The sequence below is a fragment of the Gouania willdenowi genome, chromosome 12, assembly GCF_900634775.1.
Source record: "Gouania willdenowi chromosome 12, fGouWil2.1, whole genome shotgun sequence".
In the NCBI taxonomy this organism is placed as follows: Eukaryota; Metazoa; Chordata; class Actinopteri; order Blenniiformes; family Gobiesocidae; genus Gouania; species Gouania willdenowi.
Window position 1 is genome coordinate 4,830,091 of NC_041055.1, and position 18,932 is coordinate 4,849,022.

Genomic DNA, 18,932 nt, shown 5'->3' on the forward strand with positions numbered 1-18,932 from the left:
AAAAACTAACATTTTCCTTTAATTGTTACATATTTCCCATATTTAAATAGAAATTGTTCACAAAATCTAGAAAATTTAAAGTGAAGACCCTGTTGCGACTGATATTTGTCACTTATTGCTTGGATATTGTCGGTTTCTTGCATATTTTGTATTTTATGTAGAGGTAGAAGTGCAAACTAGGGCACAATAATGTTGAAAATACCAATTTTCCCACATAAAAACTGTGGCCCACTTGACATCAAGCTGCTCCGTATTTGGCCCCTGAACTAAAATTAGTTGACGCCTCTTTCTGTACTTTATTGATTCTGTCGCTGCCTGTTTTCACTGGATTTTAAAGCGCGTTGGTGATATTCTTGGTTTCAGTAAGGCTTTTGTAAGTACATGTGGATTCATTGGCCTAGTGATCCTGAATAATGGATAAATGAAGAATATTAATGTGATTGGAGTGTTGTTGACAGCGTTTGTTCTCCACAGGGAAGGCAGCACCAGCATCCTGAACAACCTGCTGTCCCGGATGGAGCAGTACGCCAACAACCTGGAGAACCTGGTGGAGGAGCGAACGCAGGCTTATCTGGAGGAGAAACGCAAAGCTGAAAACCTCCTGTACCAGATTTTACCACAGTAAGAAAAATAAACGGCTGCACCCACATCCACACCAGTGAGATCGATCAGGTGGGACGGCCTCAATCCTAAGCAAAGCAAATAAACTCCACACAAGGAGAAAAATGACATCACGATTAGTTGATAATGGAAAACTAAGAAGGTAAATCAATGTTAGCTAAATTAAATCGAAAAAGCAAATAAGTAAAAGACAAAAAAGGAATGCAGGTTAGATTCAGATATGACGTGGTTTACATAAATATAAGCACACAGAGGCAAACGCTGTCCGTCTTTGTGTCCACACATTAGTTTTCAACAGTTTGTGTGCAGCGAAAAAACGTTTAGTCATTGCTTGGTTTAGAGGTGTGGGCGGGGCCTCTTGGTTGGAGGGCTCTGGAATGGGCGTGTCTTCCTTGGTAATTTCAGTATTTTATAAGTAGTTAGCTTTAGATTCGGAGAGACATTTAGCATGTACATTTAAATTTAACCTATACAATTACTATTTAGGTTTAAATTAAACTTTTAGATCAAATTGAGCATTTAGATTGAACGCTTACATTTAAATACATTTTAAGCTTTCAAATTTACATTTAGATTGAAATTTAACATTTACATTTAAATGAAACATTTAAATTTAAATATAACAATTAGGTTTGAATTTAGCATATAGATTTAATAATTAAGTTTAAATTTAGCAATTAAGCTTAAATTTAACAAACATTTTAATTTGTAGGTTTAAATTTAACATAAAAATCATTTAAATTTGTAGGTTTAAATTTAACATAAAAATTTTAATTTTAATTTATAGGTTTAAATTTAACATTTAGATTGAAATTTAGCATTTATATTTAAATTCTACATTTAAATCTAAATATACCAGTTAGGTTTACATTTTGCACTTAGATTTAAATTGAACATTTACATTTGAATTTCATAATTAGGTTTAAATTTAAGTTTAAATTTAATATTTAAGTTTAAATTTAATATTTAAGTTTAAATTTAATATTTAAGTTTAAATTTAATATTTAAGTTTAAATTTAGCATTTAGATTTAAATTTAACATAAAAAAATGTCATTTAATATTGGAGGTTTAAATTTAACATAAAAATTATATTTAATATTAGATTTAAATTTTATATTTAAGTTTAAATTTTGCATTTAGATTTAAATTTATATATGCATTTGTTTAAATTCAACATTTAACTTTAAAATTTAGATTTAAATTTAGCATTTTGATTTCAATCTAATATTTATTTTTTAATATATCAACACAATATTGACAATTACATAAAACATGTTGTTTTACATGAAGTTTTATCTTAAATGTGAGCAAAATGAGCTAAATATTGAAATGATATCAGCTAGAAAAAGGTCATTAGGTACCCCATACTCCCACATACACGCAAAACTCAAGTGATTGGACCCTCGGCTCTGTCACACTGTACATTCTATCAGTCAGACACCGTAAACCAACATACCATCCATCCTGCATCCATCCACATCCACACATGGCTCCAAAAGCACATCCAGTCAGAGAAGGCCGAGGAGCAGAGCCTCACTAACAGTAACAGGACTGAGCGAGCTGACAGACCAACTGCTCAGAGATGTCTGTAGCAGATCCCCTCATTTTTTTCTCCTTTTTCCATTTCCCACATTTAAATCAAAGCCAGGCTGGAAGAGAGGCCCTGCAGAGGGAATGCTGAGGCTTCCTGGCTGCTCTGACAGGACCTCTGCCACTTTTTACCCTTTGCTTTAAACTTCCCTACTGTTCTCTCAGTGTGTGGAATCAAATTAACACGTCTGACCTACAGCTGACTGACAGCTACAGCTGCAGCACAAGACAAAAAAACATTAATAATGGCTCATCTGTAAGGGTGTGCATTGCAATGTATCAGAGGATACGATACCATTCACAATTTGCATGTCAGGATACAATATATTCCGATACTAGACAAAGATATACATCACGATATATTGCGATATCTATAATTACATAAGTAATATAAGTACAAAATGGGATGAAATACAATTTATTTAATTTTTTTGAAACTTGTGAGACTGTCAAATTACATATTTCAAAAAAGTTAAACTTTTGCTTCTCCAACAGATTCTGATTCTATTAAGTTCTTAAATTCTTTTTAAAAAAGTAACCACATGAATCTATAGAAGTGCCCAGTATGTTTTATGAAAATAAAGCACAATCAACTTCCAGCTAAAATGCATAGAGATGTTTTTTCATTAAAAAACATGATAAAAAAGAATTGATTTGGACATTTTTTGGATTGACACAATAATCGCGTGGTGAAATATTGCGATATATCGCCGAATATATTTTTCTTTCACCCTTACTATCTGCAGATGGAAAGCAGTGAATGGGGCGGGCGTGTAAGTAAAGGTGTGATGATTAGGAATTCGTGTATCATTCGATTTGATATTTGTTTCCAAAACCAAAATGAAAAAATGGAAAACGCCTTGTTTTTCAAATTCAAGCTCTTTTGCTTCGGTACAGAAAACGAAAAACGGAAAACAAACAACCTTCATTCGTTTTCTCCATTACTGATTTGCCAAAGTACGTGACCCGGAAGTGACGCATTACACATTCCGAGATATCGTTAGCTCTGCAACACTTAGGAGTCTTCTAGATCCTCCGAAATGTCTGTGAGGAGGTTCTGTGCCCAACACCAGCTAAAGCGAAAAGGACACGTTTCGGATGCACAGTTGGAAGCAGCGATCTTGTCATGCCGAACTGCCGTTAGCATAGCCGTTAGCGTCGGATGAGAGTACACTTCCGGGTCACGTACTTTGGCCAATCGGTAATGGAGAAAACGAATAAATGTTTTCCGTTTTCTGTACCGAAGCAAAAGAGCTTGAATTTGAAAAACAAGCCGTTTTTTGTTTTTTCATTTTGGTTTTGGAAACAAATATCAAATCACGAGTGTGTTTTTTCGTTTTTCATGTTTTTGTTACATAATGAAAAACAAATGAACGAATGATACACGAATTATTAGGGCCTCTGATTTTCTGTGATCATGGAAAACAAATGGAAAAAACAGAATTCACATTCTAAAATGGAAAAATGTATCTGATCCTTTTTTATTTTCCTCTCTCTTTATTGGGCCCCAACATGACACAGAAATGCCTAACATGCAATCTCTGGGACAATATCACACATTTACACACTATTTGTTATTTATAAAGCAGGTGATTGAATGTCTCGAAAGTGAGACAAACAGACAAATATGTCTAATTCCGCCGATAATCCCGTTCAAAATCTTGCGCTACATGTTACGGTACGTCTAGTGATCATTATCCTGTGATTGAAAATCAATGCAGAGCTTCATCTGAAATGTGTTGTGATGAACAAGTGGTTCAGATAATTAGGACTGCATTCAAATCTGAAAAGGCACCGATACAAAGAGTTTACCTGGTGACACGTCACGGCAGAAGCATCTCCAATCAATCAGCTGCACGGGATTTCGTGCAAAACATGAGGGTGACTCAACAGTTGGTGGTGCAAATAATGTTTTGGGATCATATCACACATTTCCATGGGATTTTTCCTGTTAATTGAGTGGCTGAGGGTCAAAAGTGTCGTAAACGAACATTTTAAAGGGAGCCTAAAATCTTTGAAATGTCCTTATTAGAAGATCCATGCTTAACAAAACGCATTATTTTGCACCATATTCATTTAGTTAACTTCTGAAATTCAGGCTACTTTATGTTTTAGAGCCTTTGTTCCACCATCTTGCCTGTAAACATCCCATTGTTTTCTATTCAGCCTGCTTTTTAGATAATTTAGCAGTTTTTTCAGTCAAAATGCTCATTCGCTTTTGGTTGCTCTAAATAATCAGGAAGAGTTAAATATTTCGATGTGACCCTCTTTTGTTTACTGAAAGAGGTTAAAAACAGCAGAGAAGAAGAGCTCTCCTAAGGGACCTTTACTCTCCCTTAAACAGGATCGTTGAAGGACTCCCACCCAAAAAGACTGTGTGTCTTCAACAGTCCCATTTTTAAAAGTTGATAAAAACAAATATGGTGTCAGATAATGCATTTTTTTTTTTTTTTTTTTTTTTGGCATAGATCTTTTAATAAGTACATTTCAAAGGTTTTAGGCTACGTTTGTAAAAATAGTGGAGGATATCTTTAAAGTTCTTGCGATGCAATCTGGCATAGTTCTAGCACAACGCCCCCGGATTCCAAAAGTCCATCTGAAGCATATACATGTCAAATTAATAACAGTATTTGACTCTATTAACCCTATTTTGCATGTTTGGTACAATTTTGGGAAGTTTAATAGCCAGTGAAGTCATTTAAACAGGGAAAGACGATGAAACAGAAAAAAAAACGAAAATGGGTGAAATGACGAGGATGTGACATGGAACTGGGTCAAAACTGAAACGGAAAATCGGAGGCTCGAGATGTTTAAACGTCAATAATATTTATGTTCATTTCTCCCCCCTGGAGGAGGTGTCTGTGACAGAAAGGCTGATTCAGAATAATACAAAGAGCCAAATGTCACACGTCTGTGCAGACTCAACCGAGGAAGCAGAGTGAAGACAGAGCTGATAAAATGCTTGTTTTCCTCCAGTCCCACGCCGCTGTGTGACCTCAGCGTCTTTGTGTTGTTTGCAGCTCAGTGGCCGAGCAACTCAAACGAGGGGAGACGGTGCAGGCCGAGGCTTTCGACAGCGTCACCATTTACTTCAGCGACATCGTCGGCTTCACGTCCATGTCTGCTGAGAGCACGCCGCTACAGGTACGCAGCGAGGGTTCAACTCTCAAACTCAGAGACGGCATGAGTACGAACGTAAAAAGTGTATTTTCAACTTTGACGGCACACGTTGTTTTTAAGCACTCTGAAAAATGCTGCTGTGAAAAACGTATACTGTACAAAGAAGCAAAAATCATCAAAATTAACTTGGCCTTTGCAGCTGATGATTCCATCCAGAGGTGTAAAGAGTACTGACATATCCTACGCAAGTAGAAGTACTGTTACTTGATTGAAATTATACTCAAGCACAAGTAAGAAATACATAAAATACTCAAGTACAAGTAAAAAGTAGCTTAATTAAATAGTACTCAAAGTAAATGTTACGAGTTACTTTCACCGCCCACATTTTTTTTGGTAATAAATCTCATGTATAAGCTAAAAAAGGAAGCAATGAAATCCTGCGTAATTGGAACTTCATTTATTTTCCACAAAGACGTGTATAAAATAAAAGGTTTGTCAAGATTCAAAATGTACAATTATTTTTTTAAATAAAATAACAGCAATTAATTCAATTCAAAATAAAAATAAGAACATATGGACGATATACCATGTGCCATGAAACGAAAATAAACAATAAAACAAATAATAAAACAATAATTTATGGCTGGGGGTAGAAATTAACAAATTACTTTACTTTAGCTGAAGTCAGCATCACATGTGAACATTTTTGAATCAAAGCTAAAGGCACTTTTTTCTCTACTGCATATGATTGAGAGGGAGATTTTTGGTTATGTTGTTGATGTAATGTGTTTGTTGATGATTTTAAATGTTCTTATTGATTTTAAACAGTTGAATGTTTTATCATGTAAAGCACATTGAGTTGCCTGGTGTATGAAATGTGCTATACAAATACATTTGCCTGGCCTTGCCTTACTTCTTTTAAAATGTACTTAAATAAAATTAGTGATTTAGAAATATACTCAAAAAAGTACAAGTACCCATAAAAGCAACTCAATTACAGTAATGTGAGTACTTGTATTCCATTTCTTTCACCTCTGATTTAATCCACATGCATTCCAACCTGGCAACACAGCTTCTACAGTGGCTGACCTTCCTCTCTTACAAACAGTCGTGTTTTTCATCCACGTAATCCAAGACAATAAGGAGACAATTTCATAAAAGTAACTAAAAATGTCAGATTATGGAAAAACCGACGCAGATATAGTAAAAAAAAAAAAAAAAAAAGCATTTATACTTCATTACATAACATCTCTGCTCTCAAACTACTTTCACATCAATGATCGTCATCACCACATTCACTGCTCACCAGGTCTCAGAGTGTGTGTGTGTGTGTGTGTGTGTGTGTGTGTGGTTCCTACACGATGCTACTAAATATAGCACTGTTGAATCATGAATTGATGACACACCTTCACATCAAAAAAACCAATACAACAACAAAATACAGATCGCAAGTACACATTCACACACACCAGGGTTGGGTTCAAATTGGCTATAATTGTAATTGCGTAATTGGTAATTACTTACAGTTATGATGTAATTATGATATGTTGCTGTTGTAATCGTATTTCAATTGTAATTGAGTTCAGATCATTGACTGTTATTGTAATTGGCATGAACAATCTGCAAAAACTGTCATTTACAATTTAAATAAATGCAAAACTGGGGAACCACATTACAGTTCTATGGCCTACATATAATTAGTTAATGAGCATTTAAGCCATTAATAGTTGTAATAGACCTTAGGGAGACCTTGTAGATTGGGATTTAGCTTCAAACTTAATTTCTCTCTAATTATGGATTGTGATCTACGGAATCGGATTAGGGCCAATTTTGATGGAGAAAATACATTTGAATAAAACAAGAATAAAGTCAAATTGTCGAAATTAAAGTTAACATTTTGAGAATAAAGTTTAAATATGTCAAGATTAAAGTCAAAATTTCAGAAATAAACTTAAAATAGAATATATTTGTGATAAAAGTCGAAGGTCTGCTCATGAAGTCAAATCTACAGAAGCTGACGAGGGCCAATTTACCAAATGACAAACAGCGGATCGTGGCAGTTTACAAAATGCCGTGTAACGATGAATGCGTTAAACTATACTTCAAAGTGGGGTTAAATAACAAAGATATTCTTTCTTTTTAGCTCATAAACACAGCGTTGTAATCTCTAAGGAATTTAAAGCAATATTGCCAAAAAGTTCATCTGTTCGGAAGGAAAAAAAAGTCAAGTTTTGATTTCCATCAAAACAGTTTTGATGGAGACTAATGTTGTATATGGTGAATTGGTTCTAGTCTGCTTCCGTAGATTTAACTTTAATAGCAAACCTTCGACTTTAATCTTGAGATATTTCAATTTTAATCTCGACATTTTGACTTTGTTCTTGATTTGCCCAAAGTTATTTTCTTCATCAAAGTTGGTCCTTATCTGCTTCCGTAGTGATCTGACGCCTACTGCCCTTTCAGCTTTAAAATCACAGACTGTCAGTTTTCAAAACAAACAAACTGACAACCCTTCAGTTTGGATCTCCAGGCCGTCACAGACTCTTTCTCTCTGCAGGTCGTCACGTTGCTCAACGATCTGTACACGTGCTTTGACGCCATCATTGATAACTTCGACGTATACAAGGTAGGTTTTTCTTCCTGTACAGGGAATGTCCTCTCTCACGTCATCTAACACGATTGGTTGCTCAGGTGGAGACCATTGGTGACGCCTACATGGTGGTGTCCGGGCTACCAGTGCGGAATGGGAAACTGCACGCCAGAGAGATCGCAGGAATGTCGTTGGCTTTGCTGGAGCAGGTCAAAACGTTCAAGATCCGGCACAGACCCAATGACCAACTGCGACTCAGGATAGGAATACACACGGGTACGTCCCACACTCACAGCCGACCTGAGTAATGTTGACTAGTCATAAGTTCCCATCTTTAGCCTGAGACCCTAAAGTAGGTTATGAACTTAATTTTTTGTCTTTTCAACTCATTCATGAGATAATCCCAAAACAATAGGTTTCTTCAACCATTTATTTCCTTTTATTTACACCAGTAGGTTCTTACTTTTTTGGAATAACTGAGTTGTCTCTCTTTTCCGAAGATGCATGTCTTGATTTTAATTGCAAAGGTTCAAATGCACCATCTTTTCATTAAAAAAATTTGAATGTGAGGAGGAAATCACAGGACTGTGTTGGTCATGTGTTGTGCAGGTCCGGTGTGTGCCGGCGTGGTTGGGTTGAAAATGCCGAGATACTGTTTGTTCGGAGATACGGTGAACACAGCATCCCGTATGGAGTCCAATGGAGAGGGTGAGTCTTCTTTTACAACAAACTCTTTCTTTTAGACAAAATATCAAACTGTACACTAATCAGGAATGTCTAAAAAGCCTTTGGCATCTCCCTTTGTTTTTTAAATGTATTTTATAGTTCTTAAATCTGAATTTTCATTGAAGCATTTAAAGTATTTCTTTGTTTATACCCACTAACATCTTGTATTGTAGAAGAAAAACTGTGAAGGCTACAGCAGTGAGTCAGGATCATGTTTTAATATGCAACAGGTCGACTGATGGACTTGGCCATGTTTGAAATGTAGGGATGTAACGATTCACTCAACTCCCGATACGATTCGATTCACGATACTGGGTTCACGATACGATTCTCTCACGATTTATTTTACAAAATAGGACTGTAGACAAATTTTTTTTTTGGGAAAAAAACTAGAAAATACGGTACTATTTTTCATTGTCAAAAGAATTCCTTGATAAACTATTCAAAACGATGCAATTTAACTAAAAATAAATCTTGAATGAAATAAATAAAGGAATATACAAATGAAAATGAAGCCTATTAATTTAAATTCTGGTTCTATAATAAACAATGCAAAACTGCATAATAGTTCTTTTTCTTTTTAAAAGTGCAACTGAAAATGTATTTTGTGCCTTAACAATTGGACTTTTAAAAAAAAATTACGTCATATTTGTTTGGACCAGCAGAGGGCGCTGGTAACACAGTGGTCGGTTGGCATGCAGATATCTTGCAGTGAAGAAGAGAAGCTATGCTAGCAGACAGAGCTAATAGAAAAACGTGACTTTTACAGATATTCAAGTAATATTACAGATATTCTTTCGGCGCTAAAGGGGTAATGAATCATTTATTAACATATTTAAGAGTAGAAGGCAGCCAGAAAGAAAGTATTAGCAGACTCCGCCCGCTGCCTACACTTGTGGGAAAAAAAGAGTACTGCGATTCAATTTTCAGAAAATCGATATCAACCGTGATACCTATGAATCGATTTTTAACTGCCTTACGATTAATCGTTACATCCCTATTGAAATGGCATACCAACGTGTGATACTATAAAAAGATTGAGTGTATGAGAAATACCCAGATGTATACAATAAGGGGAGATTTTTGAAGTATGCACAGTGGGCACACTAGTCATACTCAACCGCCCCATTATGATGCATTGCGAGCGGAATGTAAAATCATCCCGGGACAGGCTTCAAGCTAAAAATCAAACAACCCCTTTTCAAAATAAAAGCATCGCTTCTTGTCTTCCATTAGTTCTTAACACTTTTGTAAATAGGGCTCTTGTTTTGAAGTTAACTGGAAGTTTTGTCCGTAGCACAATGGAGGGTCTTTGAAAATCTCCAAAATGTCAGCGTGAAATGAGTACACGGGGGTTTTATGGATCAAATGAGCACATGTTGATATTTTTCTTGGTCACTTTCTCACTTAAAATGTTTTCAGAACTTTCGAAGGTGGAGAATCAACGGAGATATTTAGCCTCAGTATGATTCAGGTTTTTGTCGTTGTAGGTTCCAAATGCATCTTGGGAAACTTGGAAGTTTACTTGAGTGGGAACGCTTATCTTCCGAACAATACTTGTAGTATACAGTAGACACTATATGCTCGTTTTTAGAGTGTAGTGCAGTGTGCCATTTCGAACACAGTCATTGAATAGTGCAGGGAAAGTAATCATGGGATGAGAAACACCTGAGTGGAAACAAGAGGGAAACCTTCAACAATTTCAATACACAAGAAAAGACAAGAAATCTAAGGGAGAACATAACAATAAAAAATCAAAACTAATAGTATATTGTCGACAGTATAAACTCCAAGAGAGCCCATGTGTTATTGTGGTATTAATGCTAATTTTCATAACAGATTATATGCATTATACGTAACAGTTTGAAGCTCCTAAAAAGTTGCAATGAAAATTGTCTTTAATTTAATTTCCACTCTTGAAAATGAAATGACTGAAGATTAAAGATGCAACATCCAGTTAAACAATCCTGTTTTTCGCTGCATCATTCTGCGATAAATGACCTCATACAGATGAGACGTTCACTGACAACTCCAGCTAAGCTCAGATTTCTGCTCCTAATGGCGTCTGACAGAAGCTGCAGCTCAAGGCTGCGGTTGGATGTTGGAGCGCTGCATCATCAGATTATTGACCTGCTGCTTCCTGCCTTGTTCCTCCTCTGGTGAATAATTGATGGCACTTACAGCGGCCCACGATGAACTGTTCAGCCTGAAGGTTGACGGGAAGCTGCAGCCGTGTCTCACGTCCATTGATCAGAGCAAACAGAACCTGACTGTTCTTCTCTGTGCGTGTTCTCTGTTCTACAGCCTTAAAGATCCACCTGTCCTCAGCAACCAAAGAAGTGCTGGATGAGTTTGGCTACTTTGACCTGCAGCTACGAGGAGATGTAGAAATGAAGGTAAGCACTTTTGTTTGGCTTCTGATCAATCCGTGTACTTTTTAAAACCAAATCAAAATAACAAATAAACATTGTGGTTATGTTTTACTGACCTAAAACCTAAACAGAAACATCAAAAACTAGATAAGCAGCATTGTTTTCTCTTTTAAAATGAAAATAATAAATCTTGTTCTGTTTGTGAGATATTTGGATATTTCCGGGCAAATTAGAGCGAGAGCTTAAGCACGTCACATTTTGTCATAGCGAACAGTACCAGAACAGAAGTCTGCTACACCAGGTTTCCCTCCACAGGTCCTGGAACAGGTCTCCGCCCACAATGGGGTATCCAAAAAAACTGGTGACTGACTATTGACTGAGGATTGATTAAGGAACAATAGATGTTAGAACTTCTACGATTTGATACTTTTGCAAAACCAATTACACCGATATATTTTTTTTGCACGTTATAATATTGCTAGCCACTAACGGCAGCCGTCAACACACACTGAAGTGGATCACAAGAAATGAGGAGCACCAGTAGATTCATTACACCAGCTCTGGTTCCTTTAATCACATCAATTATGCGCATAGTTTTCGTAACATCCCTTTTTTTTAAAAAAAAAAATAACGTTTTAATTCACCATTTAATCAGTAATGTGACTTGTGCATTGCTCATTTTGTTCTGGAGTAAAAGTCCACCTCCTCTGTGGGTCCCCTCTGCGTAGTGAGCTTAAAATATGAAGCTCTCGTCCATAGTTTTCCAGTAAATGTCCAAATATCACACAAACAGAACAAGATTTAATTTTAAAACAGGAAAACACTGCTTGTCTGGTTTTGGATTTTTCCGTATTTCTGTTTTAGTTTCAAGTCAGAAAAGCAAAATAAACACAGTTTGTTATTTGGATTTGGTTTTAAAACGGAATAACCGAAGTACTAACAGCACACAGATTCTGATTGTATCATGCCAGTTGAATACAGCGCATAGCGAGAAACGGCCTGACTTTCCCAGTTTGTCTGCTTCTTTTATTACACACAAACACACATTAGCATCCCGTCGATGAACCTATTGATTTCTGTGTTTTTCCAGGGCAAAGGTAAAATGAGAACGTATTGGCTACTCGGGGAGAAGACTGATGTGTACGTTATCTGAGACGCTCTGTGGTCACGAGGCAGCAGCAGAAGCTCCAGCTGGCCGAGCCGCTACTTTATTTGTTCTAGAATAAGTCCCTAACGCTGATTTCCCACAGGAGGAAAAAGTTAACGACATCACACGGCAAAAATCCAGTGGGATTCCAGGTATATTTACTACCTGAGAACTGTACAAGCAAAAATATATATAGAGTACAAAAAGGGTTTTGAGAGAGTTGTTTTGTATGAAGAATTCTGTCCTCAGAGTGGGTACATATATTGATAAATTCTTATATTTTGTGCTTTCTATATTAAAATTTGTAAGATGTGTTTTGAAGTCAGCAATGTGTCACTGTTTCCTTGAAATGTCCGTTAAAGTTTGGAGGCAGAGCCTTGCCATTGATGTCACTGCAGGGGTTTTTTAACCATGTGACCAACACGAGATAATATGTATATATGTATATCCAAGATACTGTAAGATATTTTGTTCAATAAACCAAGTCAAACGCTATTTTTACATTTATCGTCCCCAGAGTGATTCCTTTATTTTAAGGTGATGAAACGTCCAGTCATACTAATATTGTCCAACTGGTTGGAATCCTCACTGATGTTTCTTGGTACTTACAAATATAAAATGCAGCAGCATTAACACTGAATGGATGTTTATCCATTGGATGCCAACTGACTGTGATTTCTGGTGTTTTCACAGACGGAAAGTTGCAACAAAACAATGACAGATTTTTTAATATGTGCTCTTTGCCCCCTGCAGTCATAAATTACTTTTTCAGGTCTGTTTTTATCCCCTTTTCTTTAACAAAAGAGGGCTACATTGACATTTTTAACTTTTCCTGATTATTTAGAGCAACCAAAAGCATTACAAATTGACAATTTAACTGAAAAAGCTGCTAAATGATCTAAAAAGCAGGTTGAATGTTTCACTTCAACATAAAACAATGGCTTGTTTTCAGGCAAATGAGGCTGTGTGATGTCTTCAATCACGTGATTTAAAGATGGTGGAACACAGACTCTAAAACGGTAAAGTAGACCCATTTTTAAAAGTGAATAAAACGAATATGGTGCAAAATAATGTGTTTGTCTAATAAGTACTTTTCAAAGATTAAAGGCCACATTTGTAAAAACAGTGGAGGATCCCTTTAAAGGTCCAGTATTATGCTATTTCTCACCCTTCTCCAATTGTTTTAGAGAACCCCAAAAACATCGTATTTGAGCAGCAGTAAATCACTAAGTCTTCCTTCTCATCGTCACCTCTTCTGACCACAGAAATAGTCCATTTATGATGATAGTCCTTTGATTTGTCTGACCGCTGCGTCGCATTGGGTCACAAACACGTCAGATCATCCCATAAAGGCGATACAAGGCGGTATACGGCTGCTAAAAGTGAAACTGATTGTGAGCGCTCTTCGGTTTATCTATATACTGGATTATCTATATCAGGGTTGTCAAACTCATTTTAGTTCAGGGGCCAAATACAGAGCAGATTGATCTCAAGTGGGCCACAGATTTTATGCAAGAACATTAGTAATTTCAACATTATTGTGCCCAAGTTCGCACTTCTACGTATACATGAAATACAAAATATATAAGAAACTGACCATATCCAATAAATAAGTGACGAGTATCAGGCCCAACAGGATCTTCACTTTAAATTTCCTAGATTTTATGACGCATTTCTATTTAAGTAAGGCAAATATGTTATAATTTGAGGAGCCAGGATGTTCAGGAGGAGGAGTTTCCCCTTATGAGTCATAAGGCAAGAAAAATCCAACTGGCCCATTTGGAGCTGATTTTTTTACAAAATGTGGAATAGCAAGGGACAGAACATTTTCAACTTTGGCCCTCTGAATGAGGCTAAAGGATTGTATATCGCTGTAGCAAAATTAGTATAAAGTTTGTTTTTTTTGCATAATGCTTCTTTAACAAGTTTTTTTTAACTTAATTCTTACCGTGAATTCTTGCGATTCTTTGGCATTTCTGTGCTTGTTTGTTCCTGTGATACGATGTCATTCCAATTTCGGCCGGATTTGGTTATTTCCGTGGAAGACACATGATCAGCATTGCCATTTTTGTTTTTACAACAACTTTCAGTCGTAAAAAAACATCATAAATGTCACTGTCAGTGTTTTCGGGGCCACACTGGCATCAGTAGGGGATGACAATTCTCATTCAGGTACAATTTAAAAAATATGATCTATTATGTGGTGAAGCAGCTTTAAACATAGGACTGTAACTGTGGTGAAATGGTTATGTTTGGAATATGGGTCGAACATTTTCCTTCACTTTGACGTTCTTACTCATCACGTTGAGATTGGTCTTAAGTCCATCAAAGGCAAAGACGACACAGAATCATGTTAAAGCAGCCTTAAACGACCCGCTGGGAAAAGAACACTTCAAAGTTTCCGATTAAATGTTGTGAATAAGAGGTCAGTTTGATGTCACAGTCAGAAATTTTACATTTTAAGGTAATAAAAATCATTTCCTGTGCTTCGCAGACACAAACACTAAGGGGGGGATCACTCTTCTCCCTGGCAGTCACAGAGACCAAAGTAATGAATCTGTTTTTCCCTCCATCTGTGCTCTATTATTATGACTGATTGGTGCATCCATGCATTGCAAATTATCAGATATTTGTCACCTAATTAACTGTGATGTGCGTAATGTGCTCAGATAAGAGGTCAGCACTGCATTGTGATGACATCACCGCTCATTAGATGCTTGTTATCAGTTGTGCGAGGATCGTGTGTGCATGTGTGTGTTTTTATCTCAGCAGGAGAACATCTTTCCCTCCCGCGGGCTTGTAATTACCACCCACTTCCTCCCAGCGACCTGTGCCTTCAGAGCAGCTGAAAAGTAGGTCTCTGCTGAGCTGTCTGTAGGCCAGGTGTTTTTCTACTCCCCTCACAGCTTTAACCTTTACACATAAACCACAGGAACGCATTAAGTGTCCCTTCAAACAAAAACAACACAACAACAAAGATGCTTCTAAAGCTTACAATTACTGAGACACTAGTGGATGTCTTTTCAACCTTTACTTAAGCTTCTTATTCTTTGCATCATCTTCACCCTCAAGTACACTTTAACTCCTGTTTTTTTGTTTTTTTTAGGCTGGGCTACGCCTGTTATTCGTGAACGGATCGGGCTGAAATTTTCTAGATATAATATATGGATGTGTAAGCATCGACGCTCTAAGCCCAATTTTCCAGTGGCCCCGGAAGACCCCCGCCAGGATCGGGCCAGCCAGCCGGACCCCAAGAGCACCCCCCAGAAACCCCCAAGGGGGAACCCCCCATTCCAGCCCACAAACCGGCCACAATCCAGCAGGACCGCACAGCCCCAGACTGCGCAAGGACAGCAGCCCAGGCCTCACTGACCAGCGCAAACCACGGTGCAATGCCCCCCACCGGCCGCCACCGCGGAAAGGAGGCACATCCGGTGTGGAACAGCAGCCCCCCAGCCAAGGACGCCTTGGACCCACCCACTGGTCCGCAGATAGCAGGACAGACCTACCAGGCGGCCGACAGAGACCTCAACCACCGGAACAGCTCGCACCGCCCCTCAGCAAACATCTCGAAGCGCCAAGCAACGGTGCCCAAACCCCAGCACAGATGCCAGCACCCCAACAATTCTTTAAAATGTGTCTTATCACTCATTCATTCCATCATTATGCTCTTTTGTTGTTTTTTCACAGAATTATCAGTAAAAATGGACAAAGGGGGTACTTGGATTTAGAAATAAAAGAAAGGAGGGACTTCAGCCAAAAAAGTTCACTGTGCTAGACATATTTTACCAGGGAAAAAAGTCAAAAAGTGTGATATTGTCCCAAAATATGTATATGATTATACTGTATATCATGAGGTCAAATTTGGATCACAAGATTCCGTATTGATATTTTGGCAACAGTTTGACATTTCCATCAAAACATAGCCCATAAATGTGTGTTATTGTCCCAAAAGATGCCTGTGAATATATATTCCTCGTCATTTCTGTTTAAGGAAGTGACTTTTGTATTTTTATTTTCCGTCTGTGTTATACAGTATCATCACAGCACACCTCGCTGCTGTCAGACCTGCCTCATTCATGTCCTGTTCCACTCGGATGTACTTCACAGACTTCTTACCTCACTTTTCTGATCTTTTATGTGCTTCTCCATCAGATATCACCTCCGTGGAGCTTTTTTTTTGGCACGAGGCTGATGTGCTGCTGCTCAGTGTGGTCAGAATTAATGAGTGATTTTTTTTTTATCTCCTTTTCCAATATGTCAAACCTTTGTTCGTTAAAAACTGAATAACTTACGTGTTAATTTGTTGCCGTACTGTCCAGCTTTTATTTTTCTTGTCTTCTGTATTCTTAGTTTGCATATTTAATATAGGAAAATTATCAATCATTCACTAGCTTCACTTCTTATCTTATGCTAGACTGATGAATACAGAGAAAGATTTGGCTCCCAGTTTTTCTTAAAAAAAAAGAAAAAAGCTTTTGCTGGACTCTTCTATTGAAGAGCTTTTCCTGCTCTAATGATTTAGAAAGAAACATCCAGGGTCAAACCAGCCTGATGATGATTCTGAGAAAATGCCACACTGACAGAAAGGAGCAAATAAACTTCTGCTGGTGATTAAAAAAGTTTGACAGCTCAGAATGGTACAGAAAAAAAAAAAAGAAAAAAAAAAGAATGACTGCAAAACCAAAGGATGTGATGTATATGGAGCACAAACCACCACCAAGGATAATTATTTTTGATGCATCACCTGAGGAGGAATGATTTGCTGCCTCACTATGTCCAATTTGGATCAGCATTCATCAAAAAAAAAACTATTAAATGGATGGAAAAACCAGCCACAATCCTGATTTTTCTGTGAAAACACAGTGTTAACAGTTTGTAATGAGGCTGAATAACCACAGATCATTCCATCAGTCTCTATGTCAACCCCTTCACTAATGAATGCACAAAAGCATCAAAACTGAACCATTAATCAGTTTTCGTAAAGTCGAAATAACCAAGTTTTTGCCAAAAGGGCCAAACTAAACTTCTTACACAAAATAAAAATATAAATAGACAAGTGAGAACTAAATAATTAAATAAATAAATATATCAGATATGACAAACTGCGTGACAAAAGAACAACATTACTGCACACAAAAATACACAACAAAAAAATAAATAAACAACAAAAACACACAAGTCCTTAGTTCTTCGTGTTAATGCTCAGAATAATTGTTATTCTAAATACTGACTAGGGCAATATAAGATATAAATCTCAATATTTTGAACGCAATAAAGTCTTACCAGAAAGACAGTTATAGGTTAAATTTCCTGATGAAAAAATGCAACACATTTATTAACAAGGCAGGGGTTCTCAACCTTGGGGTCAGGACCCCATTTGGGTTAGAGTTCGGGTCGCCAGATGCCTTCAATGAAACTAAGAATATTTTTGGAACAATTTGAGCCCATGCTTGCCTATTTTTACCCTTTATCTGCAACAACACCAGACTTGTCATATTTTAACCCGTTTTCATCACTTTTTCTTGCCATATTTTTGCTCATTTTAATGCATTTTTGCTAAATTACTCCCATTTCTGACAATTCCACATCAAATTTAAATGGCTGTTCTGCACATTTTTTTTTCTCTTTCAAGACATTGTCGACACTTCTAAACCCTTTCCACCACTTTTAGCCTATTTTCACCATATTTCATGATTATTTTTGCCAATTTAACTTCATTCATGATTTTGTCATGACCATTATTTGCCAATTAAAACTAATTGTTCCTACTTTTTAAATTACGAGAAGTAGTGAAAGCAGTGACTTCTAAAACGAGTATTTAAATACAAAAAAAGCTATAAAATAAAATAAAAAAATCAATATAGGCAATATTGTAATTTTCTAAATCGCCAAAATAGAAAATTCCCTCAGATCAATTAATCACATTTATTTGCCCTCACTCTCATCTATGTAATATTAATTATGTATATTTCATTCATTTATTATAGTTACATTTAAACTCTGATGTTAAGAGAATTCAAACATATTTAAACAGATTATTATCACACAGTAATGATTATTTTATAATTTATGACTCATCTTACTATAAAATTAAATATCATGTGAAAATCACCTGTGACTCTAGCTAAGCTCTACCACAAAAATACATTGTACTCGTGTTAATTTTGTTCAAAAAAAAAAATTTATTGTATTATCTGATCCAATAAAATTGTATTTAATCAATCAATAATTACAACCGGATGACTGCTGTGTCTTTTTAGATGAGGGTGAAGATGATGAAGCATATAAACAGTGCAGAATAAATCAAAACATGGAAATCCAGTGCATTGTTGTCATTATTTGATTCGTTGGAAACCTTTGAGAAATCGGTGACTTTCCCATTTAAAAAAACAAGACGTCAATAAAGAAAGCACTCATTTTGATGTCCCATCATCGCCCAAGTTACTCCATGTGTGTTATCCACTTTGTCACCGACTTGTTTTCAACATGTTGTCCCAGTAAATACACCAAACAACCCAAAAATAACTTGGAAAACAACCAATTTGTTAGTTTGCTGCTCTTTGTGTTCCACGTCACTGTGTACGGAGCGTGTGTGTGACTGTGTGTGAGTTAAAAGCCTATACTAAGAAGCTGGATTTCCTCTTATCGCTCTAACTTCCGGGATGTAATCAGTGTGTGCTGTCCTACAAAGCTGGCTAACGTCTTATGGGGCAAAATCACCATGGTAACTTAGGCTGAACGACTAACCTGGTCAGGACCAGG

General features: G+C 36.7%; 1 protein-coding gene across 1 annotated transcript in view; it reads left to right on the forward strand.

Moving 5' to 3' along the window:
• npr2 (natriuretic peptide receptor 2) overlaps positions 1-12,672 on the forward strand; it is a 68,723-nt gene extending 56,051 nt beyond the window's left edge. Inside the window, exons 16-22 of the mRNA XM_028462698.1 lie at positions 475-621; positions 5,233-5,356; positions 7,890-7,958; positions 8,024-8,198; positions 8,532-8,630; positions 10,953-11,044; positions 12,111-12,672. Of these exons, the coding sequence (XP_028318499.1) occupies positions 475-621; positions 5,233-5,356; positions 7,890-7,958; positions 8,024-8,198; positions 8,532-8,630; positions 10,953-11,044; positions 12,111-12,173 (769 nt within the window). The 3' untranslated portion in view covers positions 12,174-12,672. The remainder of the gene's footprint in view (positions 1-474; positions 622-5,232; positions 5,357-7,889; positions 7,959-8,023; positions 8,199-8,531; positions 8,631-10,952; positions 11,045-12,110) is intronic.
• Positions 12,673-18,932: the final 6,260 nt, after the last annotated feature.